At 42.2% G+C, this 24505-nt stretch overlaps 1 protein-coding gene across 3 annotated transcripts in view; it reads right to left on the bottom strand.

Moving 5' to 3' along the window:
• The window catches only part of NRK (Nik related kinase), an 80043-nt gene that overhangs the window by 38159 nt on the left and 17379 nt on the right, over positions 1 to 24505 (bottom strand). For 2 of the 3 annotated variants that reach the window (XM_015860734.3, XM_015860736.3), the window contains exons 3-14: positions 19500 to 19556; positions 14027 to 14152; positions 12991 to 13101; positions 11494 to 11584; positions 9916 to 10046; positions 6833 to 6887; positions 4849 to 4927; positions 4304 to 4479; positions 2699 to 2771; positions 2107 to 2302; positions 1092 to 1259; positions 170 to 334 (exon numbers count right to left, since the gene is read on the bottom strand). In XM_015860734.3, the coding sequence (XP_015716220.2) occupies positions 170 to 334; positions 1092 to 1259; positions 2107 to 2302; positions 2699 to 2771; positions 4304 to 4479; positions 4849 to 4927; positions 6833 to 6887; positions 9916 to 10046; positions 11494 to 11584; positions 12991 to 13101; positions 14027 to 14152; positions 19500 to 19556 (1428 nt within the window). The remainder of the gene's footprint in view (positions 1 to 169; positions 335 to 1091; positions 1260 to 2106; positions 2303 to 2698; positions 2772 to 4303; positions 4480 to 4848; positions 4928 to 6832; positions 6888 to 9915; positions 10047 to 11493; positions 11585 to 12990; positions 13102 to 14026; positions 14153 to 19499; positions 19557 to 24505) is intronic. The other variant, XM_015860735.3, reaches the window with a different exon arrangement.

The raw sequence follows: 24505 nt of genomic DNA, 5'->3' as shown, positions 1-24505 counted from the left end.
TTCTCTACATTAATGGAGACCAAAGGCTTTACTGTAGCCTAAATGTATAGAAAGACATAGGTCAAGCTGTTAATATTATGGTCAGACTGTACTCTAGCATCACCACATCTAGCATCACAGCATAATAAACTGCAACTGCACCAAAACATTACACTGGCTGAGCTGGTACCTCCTTGGTTGTGTTGCTTGATGGAAGATGTGCTGCTGAATTTGAACCCCTGGAAGGCTCCTTCTTCTTCTGCTTGTGGTCATGCTGGAGAGACAGCAGCTGTGTCTGATCCTTGGGGAGAGTTCGATGCCCCTTCTTGTTGTGCTGCACGTCTTCCACCTTTTTCTGAAAGCAGAGTGATGAACATCAGAGAGAACAATGCCTCAGAGGACAACTGAGGTGACTGCTGGAAATACTGGCTTTTCAAAAGAGCAAAATGAGCACAACTGCAGCAAGACTGACAGAAAAGCCACAACTCTGGGGAAAAGAAAGCAAAAAACAACTCCAAACATTGAAAGTTTGGCTTTTGGAACAGCACAACAGAAACCTGAATTTTTTCTTTTTACTTATCCTAAAAACACAGGGCTTTAATTAAACATTCCATGAGTGCTTCTTCTTGATTATGAATCAGCTCATCTGCTGCAACTTTAGGATAACATTGCAGTCAAGGTGTCAGACTTGACAATGAGACCTCAGCATTAAAGTAACCTTGATTTCATTTTTACTTTGTGAGTCAAAGACTGTCCTTTGTACAACCCAAAGCAAAACTGAAGACTCAAGATTTAAGCTTAAGTTGAGCTTGTGCTGGAAACTTTCGTGGTGAAGGTACCTTAAATGAGATTAAAGTGACTGAAGACAACTTCAGCAAGGAGAAACAGCAGTGACGGAACTGCCACCCTCAAGGAGAGGAAGTGTCATTGCTGTAACTCAGTTAGTAATTTGCATGTTACATCCAAAGAAGGTTGTATTCGAGAACAAGAGGCAGAAATGCATTAAAAAGTCATTCTCTGATCTGTGACTCAGTGGATGGCAACAACCCCAAGGGGACTGAGAAAGACATCTACAGGGAGCTGCAAATTGGTGCCAGCAAACCCTTTCATACCTGCTTCTTTTCTGATTTCCTCTGCCCATCTGCTATGAACCGTTCATCATCTTCCACAGCCTTTTTGTCTTCCTGACACCTCTCCTCTCTCCTCTGAACATCCTTAGCCTCAGCCCACCTCTGCTCACACTCCTGCTGCCTTCGGAGCTCTTGCTCTCGCCTCTGATGCTGGAAGAGAGCCAGGGAATAACACTGCTTATTTTGTTTTCCTTTTGTACCCACCAATTATTTATGCCAGTAGTCATTAATCACAAGGCCCATTTCCTGAGGTGCAGGCAGTAATACGGGATACCTAATAACAATGCAACAGGAGCAGACAGCCACAAATTGCCATCACAGTAATGATCAAATTTGAAAAGAAACCTTTGCCCTTTTGGCAGCTGAGGGCTGATCTGCCATCCATTTGGGCAAGTATGTTTACTTTTTTTTTTGTGATCAACAGCTAATCTTTCTGCCATTTGGAGAAGGAAGGGTTTTCTGAGAGTCCCCCGGTTTTGCTGGAACAGCATCATGCTTCACAAATGCCACTGCTTGCACAATGCTTGGACTTCATCAGATGTTCTTGAGAAGAGACCCGATAGTGATTTAGCCATGTCTGCCACACCATCATGTGTAAGACAGCTGAAAAGGCTTTTATCTTGTAACATCCTTAAAAGAAGCAGGGCCAGAACTCTGGATCAGGAAGAGAGATTCAGAATGGACAATGCACAAGAGAAATAAACCAGGAACTCTCACCCTATTTGCCTGGACTTCTACAGCCAAGCTCAAGAGAAATGTCCTGCATCTGCAGCTCCCAAAGCTGAGAGCAGGTTGTCGACAGAAAAAGAACAAAGCCCTTTTAAAATCACTTAATATCATTGTGTTCTAAAGTGATACAGTTCTCCCAGTGTTAAACCTGCATGACAGGTTGTGCTGACAATTTAGCACAGCCTTCTTGCCTTTCAAAGCCTACTTTCAACAGGCCCATTTTTTATTTGTGAGGGGATGTGGAATAACATTGCAAGCCAGTTCCTACATCCTCCAGCCTCCTCCTTTGCTCTTTCTGCTGCTCGATGCGTTTCTGCCGCTCTGTCAGCAGCTGCTTCTTGTATTTCTCCTGGTCCTTCAGCTGCTGCTGCTGGCGCTGAGGGTCAGAACGGTTTTTGTTCTCTTGCTGCAGCCTCAGAAACTCACGACGGAGAGTTGACTCCCCAGGGAGATTAACTATGGAGCTGAAACAAAATACAAGTTTCTGTATGACTAAACTTAACATTAAAGCAAGGAGAATACAAAGAACTGCTTGTTGTCTTGTGTTAGCAAATGAAAACGTTTTGATAAATCTTTGCCATGTTGACTATGCATCTGCATTTACTGTGCTACAAAGCAGCCTGAAGCTGATCACTGGCTCCTTCATTTGAGGCTTTCCTCTCTCATGCTTGGGAATGAAGTGGCAGCTTGAGACACTCAGCATTTATATTCAATAGCTACAAAACCGTTAAAGCTATCAGAGTGGATACAGTAGATAAGGGATTAAGAGTAAGGCAAGAAAGCAAATCTGCGTGAGAAGAACTGCCTTCAATGAGAACAGGTTGGCCAGTCAGATTTTGTATTCTAGTCATAAAATTAACCTTGGTTCTCCTTCATCTTCATTCAGCTCATCATCTTCCTCCTCACTTCCACTGTAATCATAGTCCGTTTCTTCTACCAAAAAAAAAAGAGAGAGACCAATAAATGCCAGTGGAGGATGGTGCTATTTAAGATGTTATCTTGAACTTGGCTTCTGAGCACTAAAACCGAACTGCATGGAGCTCATCAGGAATTTAAAAGCCCCAGGTTGCACTAAGCAGCAGAAGATATTCAGGTATTCAATGCAAAGCCTACTTCAGACTACAAGTCAAAGGGCCCCTTTATGTATTTTCACTTTTTTCCCTCACTAGCTACATCGTTTTTGCAAAAACAGCTTGTTTTTACAGTCTGCAATATAATAACCAAAGCCAACTGTGATAGCCAACCCTCCCAACAACATTAACAGCAGGGTTATTTCATGTATAAATTTAGATATGGGACAAAAAGACTTATACTGACCTTTTTTTTGCTATTGCATGCCTTCTGCACAACTAAACGGAGGCCTTTAGTAAATCTGTTTCTTTTTGTACTAAAATGAACAAATTTAATGGGGATAGTCACAGAATCACAGAATCGTAGGTGTTGGAAGGGACCTCTAGAGATCACTGGGTCCAGCCCCCTACCAAAGCAGGCTCCCTACACCAGGTCAAACAGGTTGGCATCCAGGGGGATCTTGAATATCTCCAGAGAAAGAGGTGCTAGAACAGGTTGCCGATAGATGCCTTTTTCCTGGAGATATTCACTGTATGGGGCCCTGGGTAGTTTGAACTAGTGGGTTCCAACCAGGCCACAGCAGGGGATTGGAACTGAATGATCTTTAAGGTGCCTTCTAATCCAAGCCCTTCTATAGTTCTATGATTCTTTGACTACTAGAGTCAGTAAATTCAAACTGCAACAGCAGCTTCATTTTAGGCACAAATATTCCTGTTGTCAGACCAACACTTAAAGAGTTTAAAAATAATTTATCACCTTTACAGCATTCTGTGAGTTTGCCCTCATAGTCACTAATCCTCACAGTGCACCAGCCATTGTAAAACACACAAGAGAATGAGAGGTGGGAGGGTAGGGAAAATCACAGGTCAGCGCATCAGTCTGGACATAAGGACCATTCCCACTCCAGTACTGATTCTTCTAGGTTTTAACCTGAAGAATAAGGAACCAGCTCAATTTCTCTCTTTTACTTCATGCATCTAGTATAAAAGCCAAACAATTATATTCATGTGCATGTCACTGGATCTTGGAAGCCTTTTCAAGGACTTGAACTCACAAGCTATAATTAATTTCCTTGCTGCATCACCATATAAAGGTATCAGGAACCAAGAGATGAACTGAGACTAGGAAAGGCTCACTGAGTAGTTTAGATACTCTATTTAGAAAACAGAGGCCTAAGCATTACATACCACTGTGGATCAAGGCTGTTGCAGAGATGTGCAAAATGACCCCACTGCTACCAGCAACTGAACTTTCTCAGTTTTTTTGTGGTACCAGTATTTCACGTATATCTACCTTTTACTCCACCACCACAAATCAGAAAAGGACCTACTATTGGCACTGTCTTTTACTTTCCTCCTTTTTTCCTTTCTTTTTTTTCCTTTTTGCCACATTACCCTTTTCTCCTTTCTTCTTCCTGGTCCTATCCAGGTGGTCTTTCAGCATGATGCGCACTTGCCGTTCATTCTGCATGTCTCGGATAAATGAGTGCTTAAGCAAAGTTTCAGTGGACGGACGGTGCAAATAATTTTTTACAAGGCAGCTTTCAACAAAATTAAGGAATTTCTTTGACCTTAAAAAGAAAGAAAAACGGTAAAATAATAAGCCTTTCCAACCTGTTTGACGAGAATTACTCCAGAGTGACATAAAGAACTACATTTGCAAGGCTTCATTTTGCACTGGGACTAAAACTACAGTTACTTATGTCAGCCTTCAGTGATTGCAATGGATGCTGCAAATTATCCACAGACCAAAAGAACAGGCTCAATTCCCAAAGGCAAACTACTTCTGCACCCATGGCTCACCCCAGCGCTACAAACAGTGGAGGAAAGACAAAACAAATCATTTCAGGGTTTAACAGGATCACGATTTCTTGGACAAGAGAGCTAAAAATCATCGTAAAACTGATGCTGCAGAAATTACACTTTGCACATCTTTTTACCATTTTCTGGATTTCAGCTTTGGGGGTGGGTTCCGCGGGATGAGGAAGAGCGCTCTCATTGGGTGCATGTCACACAGGGCTGCAAAGGAGACCACAGAGTTAAATACACAGCCTGGTATCCAACTACTGCCACCCAGGCAGACCCAACCACTTCTCCCACTTCCTACAGCACCTGCTGCAGGACCTCACTGTTAGTCAGTGCAATTCATGCTACAGCCAAGGAAGTCTCAGATACAAAGAAAGCTTTCACAACAGTGCAGTTATCACCGGCTGCATGAGATATAGTTGAAAGGAAGGCTGTATGGCAACTATGAATGCAACTTTATTCCTATTTTTATATGTAAGGCTTAAAAAGGACATTATAAAAACTCACCTTTTTAGTATATTAAGGGGTAATTTTTCATAAACAGAAGTTAAATTTAGGATTGAAATATGTATATAATGTGATATGCTTTGTTTATGGTTCAGATAAACAATAAGGTACATTTTCACCAAACTCTCAGCTGTATCATTCATGGCATAAAAGAAAATGTAGGATGAAGAAATGTGATGCAAATTGGAGAGCTCATGAACTGTGTCAGTGGAGCAGAGCATATTGGCTTAGCACATATTTCATCTATTCTATGTTTTGGGAGCAGGAGCACCATTATTAGACAATTTGCAACAGATCCTACCAATGCATTCAGACACTGTTTTCTTTCCAGCCCACTGTACTTCTGCTTAGTGTTACCGTTACAGAAATGTAAAAATACAAAGAACTCTGACAGAAAGTAAATACCATAATATCTCATATACCTGAGACATTTTATGTGGAATTACAAACAAGTCTCTGTCTGTCACAAAGAAATATTGAGGGTCAGAAGTCTTCCTTCACAAAACAGAGCTACTGAATGACAACTAGTAGGATCTATATGGAGGCTGATTTCTCATGATATGTGGGTGTTCAGAAGTGACTCTCTTAATAGAAATAGATTTGCAGCATTGCAGAAATAGTAAAAACCAACACTATGGCCTGGTTATGCCTTTACTGCCTTCTATTTCTTTCTTGCCTGTAGCTACCTGCCATCATTTCTCACATCTGAGTTGACTTTTGGCCTTTCTCCTCTATGTTTTCAACAGCCTGTGATATAGTGGGGATAGCAGCTCAAAGAAGTCTGGTTTCTGGATATGGGTTCTATAACCTCATGTAAAACAAGAAGAAAAAAACCAACCCACAACACAACGCAACAGAATACAATCTATTGCATTCCCCTGCCAAAAATAGTGATAACATCAATTACAAATGGAATGAGGAATCAGCATGTGAAGCTAAAAATTCTAAGAAAACTGCACAGGCCCACGTCTCAGTACGAAGTTAGGCTGAAGCAGTGATTCTGAAAGTGCTCCTCAACTCCAGCTGGATCCAGAGCACTGCTAAAAACCAAGCTGGACAGGAAAACAGCCAAAAAGTGTTTCTTAAGCACAGCCTACGTGCTCTTGAGCTCAGGCCAGGGTATAATTTATTTCATCTCCTGTGCTCTCGGCAGTGACCGCGTACACCCTCACAACACAGCTGTTCTGTGGGTGCAGGGGTGGAAGCAGTGTTCTGCAGAAACAAAAAAATATATGAGTGTGTGTATATGACCACCCTGCAGTCACTGATTTCTGCCCAGTGGCTGTGAGACACTAACCAGAGTAGTGAGGGGACAGCAAGGGTCTCCTAGCACACTCCTGCTGCTTGGCATCATGGACTGAAGCAACTATATGGGACAATATCTACCTAAAGTTAGTAAGAAATTGGGAGTGAAATCAAGGAGGGGAATTGTGAACTTAGGTGTGGGGAGGGGACACAAGAGAGCTGAAATGAGAAAAATTCAGAGATTATTTCTAAGGATCCAGCCATAACCAGATCATTGTACATCTGCGCATTAGTCAAGCATGAGATATTTTAATACAGAACATGTTCACAGAGCGTAGAGCCCCCTCCCTGAACCAAACCACTTACGAGGAGCTCCTTCAGCCATTTCAATAGCAGTGATTCCCAAGGACCAGAGGTCACTCTGCAGGAAAAGAAACATGCATGTTTCAACTTAAAACACTCAAGCTTTTTTTTAGTTTTCCTTTGTTCCCCTAGAATTCTCTTGGATCAAGTTATTTTTGTGCGAGAGCAACATACATTCTGCTCCTTCCCTTTCCCTCCTGAGCTTTTAGGAAAGAAATGTGCTAGCAGCCAGAAGCTTCCCATTCCCCATGCAGTTGTGAATAGCTGATTCATCATTTAAGCAGACAGCTCTAAAATGTAAGCTTTCTGCATTCATAAAACGCAAAAGAGTTGGAGTACAGCAGACACCATTTAACTACACAGCTTACATCTTTAAGCTATTGCTATGAGGCACAACACTGGATGATCTCAAAGGTCTTCTCCAGCCTTGGTGATTCTATGATTCTATAAACAGTGTCCTGTGCTCTGTTCCAGGCCAAAAAAATCTTTGTCTTAATGCTTCTATCACCGCAGTCATTGCTGAGTTTCTGCACTGACAAAGCTTAAATTGCAATCTGAATTTCTGCCCACAAAGTCTCCAGTCACATATTTTTGTGCACACGGAAGGAAATTCAGACTGGAGTTTCCATTATCAGCTTATCTGAATGCTAAAGGCCAGATTTTGATCACAAAAGGTCAATTGGGAACACAACCAGTGACTGCAAAAAAACTGTCACGGGCTTCTGCTTGATTAATCATGTACAGTATTTTGGTGTCCAAAAGTAGTTAGATGAAAGGCATGTGATCAAACCAACCTACAGGGTTTATCTAAAATTATATTTTAAAAGGCTGCAACAGAAGACAAATCTACAAAGATTAGCAGCTCATATCCAGCCCAGAACTCTGCTTAAACTTGACTTTACTAACAGAACCTTCTCAATTCAGCTGCTCTGAGCTGCTTCATGCAAGCTGGAAACCTGTCTGTGTTACAGTTTGTAGAGACATCTGAGAATATAACTAAGGGGACCCTGACTTGCTATGAAATACATGACAGAAAATTAAAAAGCCTTCTAGAGGTAGTATTGCAGGCTCTGGGGATAATGGGAAAAAGAACCAGGCTGCAAAGTACTGTGGTTTCTTGTTTCAAGGTGTGAGATGCAAACAGCTGAAGTGGAAAACGGTAGCTGCATTTGAAAGACTGATGTGTAAAATAGGTACACATGCATATATTTTTTCACTGATTTTTTCAAAGTTTTGCCACTTTTTAACAAAACAAGAAGTTACAGACATTACAGAATGGCTTCCTGCTACTCTCTCCATCATATCAGTCATAAATCTCTGTAGAAAATATACCTTCTGAGTCACAGCATCGTTTGTGTGGCTGTTTGTTACTGAAGGCAAGGAAACCTCAAGAAGTAGGTATGCACGTTCCTAACACTTATATCTTCCAAAAAGAAAATCAAGTGGTTTCAGAAAATGAAGACAAGATTCGTTTTCTGAGGTTTCAGTACGAGGTTTACATGGTATGAAAAATAAAATAACATCCAAGAACATTCCTTGGTCATGACTGCCACTCACAACACGACTCCACACTGCCAGTGCAGCGCAGATCTCAGTGAGGGAGAATCATAGCTCCTGAAACAGGAGAAAACAGAGGTAATAACAGGCTCTTCTAGTCAAATTTCTGAAGCCACAGTTAGAGTAGCCAAGTAGCAGCCACGAGAACACCAGGATCAAGAGAGTGACCAGGGGAAGGGCTGCTCAGGAAGCCATCCCTGGAAAACAACATGAAGCCTAAGTGTAGGCAAATGAATGACAACACTACTGGAAGTAATTCAGAGGACAAAGAGTCATAAGTCTCTTCAGAACAGCAGTGGTATATTAAAGAAGAAGAACAAGAAAAAGTATACGTAAGAGCTGTTGATGGCAACCAAAATGCAGAGCACGCTGGTCATCTCAAAAGATAAATTCTTCTTTCAATGAAGAAATTATTATATGCTTGCATAGGAGCAAAAATGATGACAGGAATCACTTAATTAGTGAATACAACAAGAACAGATAAGTCCTCTGTATTCACTCAGTCGTTTCTGTTGAGAAATTGGTGGTGAGTAATCAACAGCATTAGGATGGGTACTGCTACTGGGTCTGGAGAGGAAACAATTCCCACTTCCTTAGCACTGGTGAAGTCACATCAGGATGGCTGTGACCAAATCTGGACTGCATGTGTAAAGCAGAGAGGGGCCTTGAGCTGGGAGGCTCCAGGCTGAGAAAGCCTGGACCATTCAGGGGATCTTGGCACAAATTCCTCATGGGAAAAGAATAAAGAAGACCAAACCAGTCACAGGGAAAGGAGAAGAGGCAATAGGTACAAACTGAAATATAGGAAACTCTGTTCAAACGTAAGTCTTATTTACTGTGACAGTTGTAAATACAGGCACAGTTTGCCTGGAGGTGCTGTGGAATCTCTGACGTTGAATATATTCAAAACCTGAGTGGACATAAGCCACAAGTGGACAGCCTGCTCTGGCTGACTCTGCTTCAGTAAGAGTTTCAGTGGACAACCTCCAGAGGTGCCTTCACCCCTCAGCTATCGCATGAATGACCAGAAATCATTCTGGGATGGAAAACCACTTGCAGGTGCATGTTAATAAATGAGCGATGAGTTACGGTAATTAATACCAACTAAGTCAGGATTTACAACTAAGTACAGAGTAAAATAGCTCTTTTACAGAAGAGAGCGACACCTTGTCGTATTAGCATTACATTGTTTGTCAAGCATTCCTTCCAAATTTACCTCTTTTTTTTCCCTTTCCATCCTTATTTGTAACCTCCATATATATACACACATACATATCAGTGTTCTGTTGCACAGATTAATGAATGCATATTGCAGATATAAACAACACAAAAAAACCACACTCATAGCGAAACGCTCCAGTCTTAAAAAGAGTCACCACCCACATACTACAAATACTTCTATTTGCACAGTTATAACATTATTGTGGTTTAAAAGAAAGGAAGTTTGAACTTTTCGTGTGCAGTACTCGAGAAAAATTTCAGCAACAACTCATCTGTTTTGCTATCTGAGACTAAGTTGCAACACTTACTCGGTAATCATAGGTAGAATCTGGGTTCTCCTCACAAGCAATGACTTCAGGTGCCATCCAATATGGTGTTCCAATAAATGTGTTTCTTCTCCCAATAGTTCTATCCAGTTGGGCGCTTACACCAAAATCCACTGAAAAGTCAAGCAAGGGTAAAGAAATTACTAAAGGGTTGTATTTATCTGGCAGAGCACTTGCTTAACTACTTTCATACTTTTTGGATACCAAACCTTTGGGCTTGAATGTGTATCAAACCTGATACAAGTTCTCATAGTATACCTTGTCCAGTAACTGAAATTAAGTGGAAAAACTGAAGTTTAATCTAAATGCAAGCCTGAGTAGGACCTGAGATCTTTAAATAGTACTAGAAAGGAAAAACAGTACCTATGTATGAAGCATGTTTAGATGTGTCTTATATGTCTATTTGATTATATATCACTTTGTTTTCAGTTATTTCAAATAACTCCTTCCCTGCATTCAAAGACCCTCTTACAACAGGCTGAAGAATACACTGGTTTATTCTGATCTTATTCTCATTATAATGAGAGAACTGTGCACTGCTCTCTGTGCTGAAAGGATGTTACTTTCATCAGGACCATATAGCAACACGGTATTGTTCAGAAATGAAGAAGAGTCCGTAAAACTAACCATTATATAATTATATTTTCTTTTAGCAAACCTCTAAGATGCACTAATTGGATCTACTGGACACAGCATCTAGTGCAGTTCACAAAGAACAATTAGGAAAACCAAACCAAACCACACCACAACCAAGTTAAATCCCTCTGGCAATACTTTTTTTTATTAATTAATTTTTTAAGAAGTCCTTATTTTGGCTTGTTCCAGTGAAGCATCCTACCCCATACTGATAGGCTACATCTGTCCTTCTTCTCCAGCTCTATAGTGATTTCCTTCAAATGAAGAAAAGAGATGGGAAATAAAGAATCATCCCAAATAAGAAAAGGGCTCTCCTCAAGATTGCTCCTTTAAATCATTGCTATGCACCCTCTGTGATATCTTCCAAAAACATCAAAGACATCCTCCTCAAGAGAGATATGTACTTGAGTTTAATCTTAGGAAGCTGGAAGTTGTTAACAGTTGACACGTCACAGCTAGAAAAGGAAATGAGTAAACAGGCTACCATTCTTGAGAGATGAGTATTAGTAACATCTATTCATGCATGAGGGCTACCACTGAAGAGCAGTTTCACCTATCTTCAGATTTATGATCATCTCTAAGCCTGTTCCCCTTAGAAAAATGGATTAGTTTAACTTACTCTTGGTTTGGTTTTGGTTTTTGGAAACCTTTGTACACTGGGAGCCTGCTCTGAAGACCTGGTGGTGATTTGGCTGACTATGTAGGTTATCTATGTGACTGTGCAGAAGTAGCTGTATTTCCCACAGGCTGTGAGTGACACTGTTGCAGAATATATCACATTCTCACCTTTTTCTAGCTCACAGACATTTTGCAAACGCAAGCATTAACACTATTTGATACGCCTTGGGTTCCTGAAAGTTCTTTCCAAGGTAAGACAGAAATTTTAAACAAACAGGTCTGTAGCACACATTTAAAGAAACATACCCAGTTTTACTTCTGCATTTTCTGTGAGAAGAACATTCTGTCCTTTAATATCTCGATGGATGACATGATGAGCATGAAGATGTGCCAAGCCCTAAAAATAAAGCAAAACAAAACCAAGACTTCCCTTATTCTCATTATCGTGACCTTTTGTTGCCCTTTTTTACCTTCCCAGACTTCATAGGGAAAGTCCTTTACATGTGATCAGTAACATCAAGTCCCCACTTTTGGCAAGGAGAGAAGACAAGAACCAGAAGGCATGACTGTAGCGTAGCATCTCTAAAGTACAGTGTGAATAAAATGAGGTACCAGTATTTTTACCAATATTTTACCAATAGACTTTGCTGAAAATGCTTAGCTTCTGTAATACAGTATTAGTGACTTCAAATGCAGTTTCCACCCAACTCCTAAATTTTCCAGAAGGCAACGTTTTCAGCCCAGATACAATGAATTATTCTCTGTTTTAAAATGAAGATGTTTCTTGCTTTCTGCTGCAAGAGCATAAACCACAGGTTTTAATACCAATTGTTTTAATAGAGATATCACAGCCACACAACCACAAGAACTTAAACAGGCCACTATGATTATTTATTTATTTATTTATTTATTTTGCAGCTAAGAGTTCTCCCCACAGTCTGCAGCTGTAGTTGTTACAATATGCAGTCTAATGCCAAATCCAGGTGGGACGGCTGACGCTCTCCACTGAATATACTTATCAACAACAGCTCCAGGAGCATTTACCCCCATTCAAGCATTACTTTGGCACACTATTTGAATTCTAGATCCACGAATATGCAGCTATCCTATTATTTAGAAAAGAAGTAAAACTTCACTACATGGAAGATAGATTAGTAATTCTGTAATGGGTTTGGAATTTACAACTATGGGTTTCAATGTTGTTTTGGTGTCTTTTTTCCAGGCCAGTGCACTGGATTACACTTTAGAACTGTTTTATTCTCTCTACTTTCCAGGAACACACATACAAAAAATAATTAAAAAAAAATAATCCCAAAGCATACACAGAATGAAATATAGTTGCAAGAATTATCTTGGTGAATATTGCTGCAACAGGGCCACCTTTACCATTTTAAGATGCTGTTTACCTAACATTGCTTCTAGTAGTGCAGAAAAAAGGTCCCCCAATGTGTGCAGGTAAAGGACTTATAATTAGATTGACCTTACACATCAAGAATAGTCAAAGCAATGAGCAGTAGTAATATCATAAGATACGGAAGAGGACGGTATTTGTCACAGAAGACAATAATCGATGTGCTCTTCATACAGAAAATGGGATTAATTGGAGTACTACGAGATATTAAGTAGCCATCATGCAGGCTGATGGACATTTGGGCTCTTCTGAACTCAAGGACCATAGCGCACAAACCCCATGGATCAAAATCTTGAAATACTAGTGCTTATTATTGCTTTACATTAAGGACCAAGGGCCAGGAAAGGATTTTTTGTTCCAAATGAGCAACAAGGTTCTGGTCCACAACTCACCCTGAGAACCTCTCTGCAGATGTATGCAATCCAGTCTTCCTTAAAACAGTTCCCTTTTGTCTTCTTCACCAGATCAGTGACGGAGCCAGCACCACAGTACTCCATCACCAGCTGCAGGAAGACAAAAGCAATGCATCTTTACCACAGCACCAGCAGAGATATCAAGAGCAATGTCTGCTGCACCACTATCACGGCAAAGTGAACTATGTGCCACCCTCCTGGGTGCCAAATCATGTAAAATCTCTTTTCCCGAGCAATGCACATTACTGAGTAAATATATAGAAACAAGAACTCAGGAGTGCACCTCTCCTATTACAGGTCAAGGGTAAACATTTTCTTTCTAATAGAAACATAAATCAGAAGAAAAACAACCAAGAACAAAAATAGCACTAACAAAGGGGGGATTTTTTGTTTTTTTCTGTTTGCTTTTTTATTTTTCAACTGGAAAAGAGTGTAGAAAGTGACAAGGAAAAGGAGGGGAGAGGAAAAGACAAGCTCTATTTCATCACTGTTAAAAAAAAAAAGACGGAAACATTTAACTTGGGAAGAGAAAGTTCTAACAACAAATCCGATCTACAGCCTAAGTCACAAGCATTATACGTTATGCTCATCCTCTTAAATGAGGTGGGAAGCAAATGGATGAGGCCAGGCTCGTCTCTGTTCTGTGTAGTGAAAGGACAAGGAGCAGTGGCCTAGAACTTGAACATAGGAAATTCCATACAAATGTGGGAGAATTTCTTTACGGTAAGGATGACTGGAATGGGCTGCCCAGAGAGATGGTGGAGTCTCCTATGGAGATAGTGAAGACCCGCCCCAATGTCCACTTGTGCGACTTACTGTAAGGAACCTGCTTTAGCAAGGGGTTGGACTCAATCTCTTGTTGCCCCTTCTAACTGTTGTTAAGCTATGTGTAAAGGAAGAGGGATGTTTCTTTTCAGTGACTTCAACATTCCACCAAGACAAGGTCTGAAACAAGTACATCGGAGCTCTAAAGAAAGGAGCTGGACATCCAATGAACACAACACAAAGCACTTACCCAGAGCTGATCATCTTGACCTGCAGGACTCTTCTTTACAAATGCACCATAATATGTAGCAATATTCCGGTGATGGGAATATTTTTTTAGCATATTTATCTCCAGCTTGATTTCCTCCTCCTCATTCTGTGTCAGAAGAAAACAGAAGGTTCTGGAAATGCTGAGAGGTCATCAAGCCTGTGCACCCTCCCTCTTGGGCAACATTTGGGACCCAACTGGAAGAAACCCTGAGCAACACACCATGCTTCTGGCAGGACTTTGGGCTGGAGACCTGAGGTCCCTCCAACCAGAACTGTCCTGTCAGTCTGAGACTGCAGTTCAAGGACAGGCTCATAAATTGAGGATGGAATCATTCTGATCCTTTGGGCTAGGACTGAGCTAAAGAACCAAAAATACCCCCATGTGGTTGAAACAAAATCATATTGCCTCCTCATGGGGCTAGACAGGATCAATAACTCCCATTTGCAGCTCCTGTATGCAGTAATTTAGTCTTGGAGAAATGAACTGGACTTAAACAAATAAAAATATTCCTAACACACCATTACGTAAATACTCAGAAAGTACTTGAGTGCACACATCAGCCAATTCATCTTCCCACTGCCACCAAGGGCCAAGCTAAGAGGAAACTACAACAGGGCAGGCGCACAGCCACATGTTGGCCTCTGGAGCTACAGCAGGGCCAGGGCTTGCCCCCTTTCCAGCAGTCCCCCACCCCCTCACACACAGGGTGCCCCACATCAAGACATTGGCCAAGAGCTTGTGAATGGAACTTAGGCCCAGCCACTTTATTCCAGACACTGTTTTGTGCCAGCTCCGTTACTCCACTGCCTTTGCTCAGCCTCCGCAGACAGGCATTCTCCTCTGGCCAGTCCAGCCAAAGCTGTGGGGTGCTAATGGGAATAGTTTTAACAACAACTCTATAAGGAAACGTCATTTTTCAGTGAGGTCTTTTTTCGAGAGGTCTTCTCAGAGCAGCCTGTTTGTTTTGCAGTCCCTGAGAGAAACAGTGCACAATGCTCTGTGAAATGTCTGTAGATTTTGCTGTCTCATTTGCTTTAATAGGAAACGCATAGCACTGTGAGGTATCCATGCATCACTTGAAAGGAGTAAGACCAAGCTGAAAATTAATTTACCTTGCTGCAAAACATTCCAGTCAGCACTTACTAGCTGAAGGGAAGAAAAGGAAGCAGCAAGAATAGTTCAGACCCACAGGACATTCTTCTGCACTTTCTCACTGTTTTCCAGTCACTTTGCCACTGAAACTTTCTTTTAGCCATCACAACAGACCGCTTACAAAACTGGCTGCACTGTCCCTTCAACCTGTACCAAAACACAGAAGCCTGGCAGGCTGAAACCAAATTCTTTCAAACATCTTATTAAATCTGACCTGAAAAAAGCATTCCCAGCAGGAGTAGCCAAGAACTTCCCTAATAGCTTCAATACACAGGAGATGTGCTGCCAAACCAAAGCCTAACTTTCTTAAGTTTTAGGAAAAGGGAAATGTGAAATAACTCAAAGCAAAAACAGCAATTTCTGGTTTCAGAAGTGTCTCTCTGCTGAACAAAGACTCTCGAGGCACACTTACTATACCAGGTGCTTCATTTGTCTTTTGTTTGCAATTAAGGACAAAGGAAAACCTTTAATCTTTGGCTTAATAGGACCCTGGGTGTCATATAACTTAGAAAGGGTAAGGACAAGGCTGGAGTAGCATCTGGAGTGACCAAGAGAAATCAGAGCTGCCTCCCAGACAGCATGCAGGAAACCCACTGTAAGCAAGGCCGTATTTCAATCTGTGTGTAGCCAGGGTCAGATAAAAGGGAACTTGTGCTCTTGCCTTCTGGATGGGAAGCAATGCTCTGCTCCCTCTGAGACTCCAAATTGTGCATGTGAAAGATGGAAATAGGCAGTTGAGCACAGAGCAACTGGAAACAAAGGCACCCATCAGCTTTTTAGTGCACAAAGGTGTTCAGGATTCCACTTTCCACCACCCTGTCTGTTAGTGCTGTCATAAGACATATCTCCCAGGGGTCTGGAACCTGCTCATGAATCACACTGCTTAAGAGAAGAAACAAGCTCACAGATGTGCAGGTGCAAAAAGACGCTTGCTTTCACAAACCAATGCAGTTCTGGGTGCAGATGACTGCAAGCACAAAGATGACATGACCACAATCAAAGGCAATGGCATTAAGAAGCAAAGAACAAGAAAGCACATGCCTCTGACCTCAGACAGAAACAAAAATCAGCAGCAGGTACGTACTCCATCAAAAGATCCCTCAATAATGGGGGTACTAATGACAGGTTTCTCTTTACATGTTATTTCACTATCAGGAAAGCCTGAAAGCAATGACAGGGAATGGCCTGCTGCAGAAAAGCCTCTTAACCAGCTGCACTGACAGCCCAAGAGACAAGCAGCAAGGATCAGCAAGGATCCCACCTTTCCATGTGCCCTCTGTTTACTTGGCACAGCCGGCAAGCAGGAAGCCTGCGCAGACCCAGGAAAGCACACTGCCATCAGCTCCACTTCAACAATTTCAAGGGCTCTCATCCCCCAACTTCCCCCAGAAAACGTGACACTGCAGCACTTCCTGACAAATGTCCATAAGATCCCACAGTGACCACAGCATCCTGCTGCTGCTCTTCAGAAAGCAGCCCGGGGCTACAACTCGAAGCAGCAAAGGGCAGATTTGCTCAGCTCTTGGTAAGCCTCAGATCTCAGAGCTGAATAATCGCAGCTGAAGCTGGGCAGTGGTTTTCTGACCAAATAATTTATGACCAGAAAAAACAAATGAAAAAAAAACAACAAAGTAGATTTGATGAAGCATTTGGCTGAGACATCTCAGTTATGATGAAACATTAGCTGGAAGATACCTTGGGTTGGATTTTCTAGTGAAAACAGGATGCTGGGGGAGAAAAATCTACCACAGAACGTGGAAGAGGCATAAAAGTGCCTCAGACTCCTGATATGACTGCTATCCTTGTTCAACACTGTTCTCTCCCATGTCAGATAACAATGACCAATTACTGAGCAGTGTTGTGGGCTGCTGATCAAACTGTCACCACCCTACACAAGATCTTCACTTTTATTTCTTGGACAGGGGTGAAGGCAAAAATACTTCGTTTATCCAGGTTTCTTTAAACAACTATCTGTTTTCTGTCACATTAAATTTTGCTCCCCAAGAAGCACAAAACAGGCTGTGTCACTACCCAAAGATGAAAATGACCAGAGGGGCTCGAAGCCTCCCAACTCACTCAAGCAGGTTTACTCTGACAGCTTCCATTTCCCAGAAACCAAACACCCTGCAAAGTGCGATTTACATGCAGGACACTGAAGACAAGGATTTCAATATTTTAAAGACTTTTTTTAATGCCTCGAGCCAGCTTTTCAAGCCCAAAGGAACAGAAAATAATTTCAACCCAAGCAGACTAACAAACATGAGAAACACTGAGTACTTGGCAGGCTCTGAATTTATCACACTGGATTTCTGCAGGTTGAAAGGATTTCCACATTACAGTTCAGACTCAGTATTGCCATGAGAGGCTTCAGCGCCCACAAACTATGACGCAGCAAAAGGCTTTCACTATTTTACAGGCAGAGAAGTGAGGTTCAGAGGTGCTCTGCACTCATTCAGCACCAGCCTCAGTCACGCTGCACCCATGCTCCAACCTTCTGCAGCAGCAGAGCAGGCACCAGCTTCAGCCACTGTGCAGTACGGGGGACCAGAAGCATGGTCTCTGACCAGACAGGCCAGCTCAGAAGGCAATCAGTAATCCAGAATAGCCACGGTTTATCAGCACACTCACTATTAAGCTCTTAAACTGTCACAACTGCTTTCGTGTTAAGTGACTCAATGTGAAAACAGCACAAGCTATTATTGCTGCTCAGCCCCTCTAGCAATGGGACAGATTCCCCTGGGAGGTGCTGACTTTCCAACTCACAGAGAAGTAGTAAATCAAACCTGAGCAGCCGCGTTTTGTCCCCAGAATCATGCAATGTGAATTCCTGAAGCTTTCCAAGGCTTTATTCCATCTAAATTTTGTGTCCATGCAAGAAGGCATTACTGGATGCTGCACTATGTTGCTTACATACAAAGGAGACTGTTATGTATAGCAAAGGAAATCTTCCCAAGGTTCCCTTCCTGAAGTTTTTGCTTCAATTGTTTCATCAAGGAAGGGACTATCACTGGTGTTAACATGACAGCCCACAAGTGACATCTGTGGCTAGCCTTCAAGCAATGCTGGCTGACCCAGCAAGGCATGAAAGCCATCCACACAGAAGCTCTGGCTAACTTCTGAGTCCCACACAGGATCTACCCTGTAGAATCCTTTGTCCAGCCACACATTTGTTTTTACAAGGTGGTAGTCATAGCCAAACCAGCCCTTAGACGTTCCTCATAAAAGTGCTACAGCAGCATCAAGTCCAACTAACCAGCATTCAGTTCAGACCACTCACTGCTCAGGGCTGAATTCCCACCCTGTCAGCAGAGACATCTGGCCTGGACCTGCTCTAGGTGACAATGCTCACACAGACTATATCTTTCTCTGTTGTCTTCCAAGACAAGCAGAAGACATAGAAACACTGACAGAGCTTGCTCGTGCTTGTTCAAAATGCTCCACATAGTTGTACCACCGGCAGACTTGGCCCAGAGGATCTATTTCTTATCTTAGGCTATGACCCTTCCTCAGCATCCCAAGAAGAACAAATTCATCTTGGAGTTTTGTGCACCGCGTCCACACTGCCAGAGCAAGGAGCCAGAATGGGGAGCTGTTCATCCATGCTAACAGATGTACCCCATGGAACACAAACTTCCAGCACACTTTGAGGAGAAGATGCAGGCTCATCCCAGTCCTTCTGGGGCAAAGGAGCATAACATTTCAAGAAGTTAAAGTGCTTCACTACTAGCTGTGCTCAGAAACAAAGATCAATACTCAAGCTAATTTTTTTGACACCTTGTTCCAGCACTGACACAGTTTATAAATGCGAGCAGGGACAGTGCCAATTAAGCTGTCTGCTTCCCTCATCTGTCAAATAACAATAAAGAAGTGCTACAATTGCATTTCTAACATGTTCTTGCTTGCTGTCATGGCATCTACACTGAGGAATGGCTGGCATGTGAAGGTAGAGGATGTGATAAAACACTGTAGGGGTATTGCACAGCTATAGGAAATCTTTTATATGCTGTCCTGGGAAACAGATAATCAACCAGAAATAAGCAGGAAGAGAGTTCTTGTCATTATTTTAGAGCACAAAAACATAGAAATGCATCCCTTATTGCTTTGTCCCCACTGGACAGGTACAATTGAAATTCTAGTTGCATTAGCACCACTCAGAACTTCAAAAAACAAACCACTGCTGAGCTACCATAACTTATCCCACCAGATTGTCTTTCATAAGCTGTTCACATTCACATGATGTGATTCTTTATCTTTCCTTACACCTTGATAATTGCTTTTTGATTTTTGGTTCTCTACTCACCTCAGTAACATTCATCACTTTGATTGCAGCCAGCTGCCCAGTCTTAACATGGCGGCCCTGTTAAAATAACAAAATACTGTAAGCAAAACATGTATGTAAACTATGTACACAGTAGCTAGTGATGCATTTAATGGGGCTGTTGGAGCATGTCGAATTAGTCTATGGGTCTCCATCTGACTTTCATGGACGAGGTGCAACCACTAAAACTGTATGTATTTTCTGGCTTCTTAAAACAAAAAGTTTTTTGAAGATGGTGAGGAAAGGGAAGGAATAAAGTTATTAAAAGAGCAAACTCAATACAAAGACTGACAGTCTATGGTTCACAAGAATGTATATTAGAAATGCAATCAGGAATCTTGTGGCAAATTGCACGGTTTCTTGGCTAGGTAAGAACAAGTTACTCCATACGTGCAAAGAATAGTGCTTTCTCCTGATAACCAACACTAATCTCACACTGAAGGATGGTATCAAAAGATTTGCATGGACAGCGGATTGGCTATGCATCCTAATTCCTCCCTTCCATTAGCATTCAGAAATGGGTCTGAAGCTGCAAGACTCCAATTCTGTTCTTTAAATAGTGGTGCCTGAAAAGCTGTGTATTGAAATAGCCAACTGACATCAGCTAAGTAAGTGAGCCATAGGAAATCAGATATGAATGCTGCATTTTGCAGACAAAATGATTTGCTGGTCCAACTTACACCTGCAAAATTAAAAGCTAAGTTGATGTAACTTTACAACTCAGGTCCTGTCTGTACACAATTGCACACAAGTATTATTCCAACGACTAAGCGATTTTGCACCAAAGAAAAGTGATGCCTCGTTTTCAAGCAATGTGTTACAGTCATGTTTTCTTTTACAGACAACTGAACCCTGCTGAGACTTTGTGCATTTGCAAGTGCTCTCCATCTCCAGGAACACCCTGGGACTACAAAGCTTTTTCTCAGAAAGCAGAGTGTGAGGATTTCTGTTGGATGAGAGGAGCTCAGCCCTTGCAGAGCCTTGTCTCAAAGCAACGTCTGCCTCGCACTTTGCAAAGTTTCCTTCCCAGTGTGCCAAACCCACTGGCCCACATGCAACCTTTCACGTGCACAGGCTCATCTGCAATAAACACTCCCTGGCCAGGTAAAGCAGCACACTACGGTAAGGTAACCATGTGCACTTCCCACCCTTACATTCTCTGGACCCCTTTGTTGCCCTAGAACAAAACACAGTGAGGGTTGATGCATAGTAGAATCCAAACCTTTCTCAAGAAGACAAAAGAAGTGCTAAGAGCAAAGGAGCAACAAAGGCACATTCTTGCTGGCTCAATCCAATTCTCAACTTGCTACAAGTTAATTCCAATAACTGCTGTCACACCTTCCTAAAAGAGCTTCCACGTTTCTTGGTTGCATTAAGCTGTAGAACCTCATCTTCCTCCATCCAGAAGCCAGTGTGCAGTCACACTGAGGGCTGAAGGGTTACCCTCACAAAAAGGTTATCTAAGTCTAATGAAAATTATCTAAGAGGAATTAATTTAAAAGTCTTTTGAGACTAGGGAAAAAAAAGTGTATCTCGGAAAGCACAGATAAATGCTTATCTATAGATATATATATCAATGTTGAGATCATTTTACTACTATTTTGGCACATTTAATTTCGATTACAATACAATTTCCTAAAAATAAAATAATAACAATAAAAAAGCAGATTCACTGTTACTGTAGAATGAGAGATGTCTGTAACGCCTCTGTACAATGTGGCAGAATTACATAGCGTATAGCATCATTTCCATTTATCTCTGGCATCATCTCAACATGCACAAATCAAATCTCCTTTAAGATCTACCAAAGGAAAAGGCTCAGCTTGCCACCGCCACCCAAAATGGCAGAGCACAAGTACAGGCGTTCATGCAAAGTGCCATTAATGCCAGGCAGACTGACTGAGCAGGGCAACAGGCCGCACGCTGCGCTTGCTTTAATGCTCAAACCACAACGGTTCTGACAGTCAGAGTGAAAACCCCAGGTTTCTCTCCTTTACGTTGGGTTTTTGTTTTCGTTCTTTTTTTGAACTGTTTCAAGTACATTTTCCTTGAAATCTCTATAAGTGGTAAACATCCTGAGCTCAGCCCTGGGGTTCTTGCTAATGCACCAACACTAGTGCCTAAGTAAGGGTTTCAGGGCCTGGTCCTTTATCTTTTCAGTTATCAATAAATCTCAGAGGTTAGGCAAGGTTCATGGGAACTCTTGCACACTGCTGCTTCTGCTGAAGCCACAAGGTTGAATGTGTTTGAATTGTTTTTAGAAAGGTGGTGTTTTGATTTTTTTTCTGTGTAAAGCTCCCAGCAGCGTCTGTCTGCTTTAACTCCTACCCAACCGAACATGGCAATATGCAATGTGCAGTGCTCATTCTCTGCAGATCACCAAAGGGAATTCAACTCTCGTGACCGCAGCCAACATATTCAATGGCTATCTGCAAGTCACCCACATCCTCACCCAGGATTAGAGCAGTAAATGCCATCCATTGCATACAGAGTTCAGACTTGAGCAATTCTGAAACTCAAGGACTCTGACGCTGAAGTTCCTGACTACATTTTGGTGAGGTATCCAAGCTGGAAGAAATTCTCCCATTAGCTTTGAGTCCAACTAAATTCCTCTTCTCACCCAGAAAATACTTCCGTGTAAAATCTGCTGCAAGTGCCAGTTAGTTACTACAGCAACACTCTGCAAATCCAGGGCCAGCACTCAATTTTCTCAAATCTGAACGCTAGTCATTGCAGCCACATTTGCAGGCAATGCACTGTGCCAAAGATCTGTTTCTGACGTGCTCCAACTGTGTGTTATCTCTGCGGGGAGAGCTACGGTGAATGGGATAGATCACTGGGTGTTTCTCCCATTGAATATGCATTTATCATCTTAGTTCAGATCAATATAGGCACCATTTATTTATATACTCTACCGAGGGCCAAGACATACATTTTGCTATTTGGATGAAACAAGAATATCAGCATTAGCAGTCAAGTTATTAGCCAGTAAGGGAATTTAACATGCATTAAGTGTATTTACATGAAAACACACTCAATTACGTACAATACCTTTTCCTTTTAATCCAAACGAATTCCTCAGGCCTTGGATTCGGCCACTTATCGCTGGAGACTAGAGGGGCCTGCTCCCAGTGACAGGGTCACCTCTGCCATCACACATGCATAGCACACTTATGCTGTCGGTCAGAACATGGGCAGAAAGCTGTGGGACTCCAGAGTGACCCTTCACAAAACTGCCTGCTTGCATATAAGCCATATATCACAACTTGAACCATTAGGATGGCCTCTGTGTCTTTCAGGTTTGTACTTGAAAGGCAGCCTGGCTGTTGGAGCTAGAGGACCTTGCTATGGGATGATCTCTAAAGCCAGCTGCCAGCCACCCTTGCAGAGCAGGGTGACGGCCCAGCTGTTCAGCTGCAGGCTCTTCCTGAAAGTGAATTCAGCGAGCAGATTTCCCGTTCAAAACCCACATATAAACTTTGAAGTCTGAGCCACTCTTGGGTGAGCCAGCGCAAGGCTCTGCGGTTGCTGGTGTGCTGCCAGCTCAGCTGTCTGCGCCAGCATGGGACCCCACCCTCTTGCCCCTCTCCTCTCCACCCTTTCCATCCTGGTCAGGCAAGGAAAGCCTTCAGGAGACTACATAGCAAGCAAACAATGCTCCACAAAGGGATTCAGGAAACCCCGTGTTCTATTCCACATGACCTCAATGAAGTCATGATCCTTCTGTTTCCCTTTCCACCTACAAAGGGCTTCTCCACTTAGACTCAGCGATTCAGATGAGATGAGCAATGCCTGCTGTTGCCAGTCTGCTGACACCAGCCCTGCCTGCTGACAACACCAGGGCAGCCTCCTGTGCAGCTCAGCCAGGAGAATGCCCAGGGCATGAGACCTGCTCTCAGACTGCTCAACAGAAGGCACTGCTTGGAGCCAGTGCTGGCTTCAGATCTTCCTAGAGAAGTATTTTGCGCTCACCGAAACAAAAAATAAATAAATGATATTTTATAGCTTTTTTGTTTATTTGTTTTTAAATATAGTTTAAAAAATAATAATAATCCAAGGAACCCATTTCACTGTAGAAGGCAACTAAGCTGGCAGTGGTGTAAGACTTCCCTTGAACTAAAATAGCAACCCATTAGCCACAGATGAAATCAGAACACATCACATTTATCATTCACTTAAAATTGTACTCAAGCCCACTGGCTAGAGGAGAGGCATGGACACGGGTCATTTCTATGGCACCAGATACTACAGCCTTCATCACTGGAGGACAAGGACATTCTTTCACCCCTGCAGCAAATGTCTGTACAACAGTTCTCATGAGCAACAAATCCCAAGAACCACCAGATGCAGCTTTTTTGTCCAGTTTTTTTGTTTTGTTTTGTTTTGTTTTTAATTTTAAACTCCTGCCGTTCCTATTTCCTCCCATTGTACAAGTGGAAATGCAGATTGTTTGCTTTGCCTAATGTTTGTCTGTGTTTGACTGCAGAGCAGTGGGAAAACAAAACGAAACAAAGGATTGAATTCAAGCCCTTGTGCAAACACGTATTTGAGCACCTACATTTCTGCAGTATTGGTATGTTACTCACTTGATCAGATTACTGTCCTGGAGCAAAACATGAACCACTGAAGGCTACTCCATTCTTGTGTAAGATTGGACTAGAGATTTATCTCTAGGGATTTTGAAATCTGCCCTCAAAGAGGTCATCTGTGTTGCGATTAGCAAGGTCAAGATACACACTAAGAAACACCAACCTGAGAAAATACCATGCTAGCCATAACATGACAACAGAAGACTTATCTGTGACTTACTTGAAACCAAGGGGCAGCAGAACATCCACTGTCACCTTTGGCACCTTTACCTCTAGTAGAGGAGTCTGGGAGGGGAGACATGAAAAGCTGCCTGTCCTCTTCTCCTCTTTTCCTCACACTTTATTTCCTGGGACAAAAACCCTGTGTCTAAATATCAATATTTACACAAATAGTTATTC

Source organism: Coturnix japonica, chromosome 4, assembly GCF_054131305.1.
Source record: "Coturnix japonica strain WE chromosome 4, WE-NBRP24, whole genome shotgun sequence".
NCBI lineage: Eukaryota > Metazoa > Chordata > Aves > Galliformes > Phasianidae > Coturnix > Coturnix japonica.
Note: the sequence above shows the minus strand (reverse complement) of the source record. Positions and strands in the feature narration are given on the sequence as shown.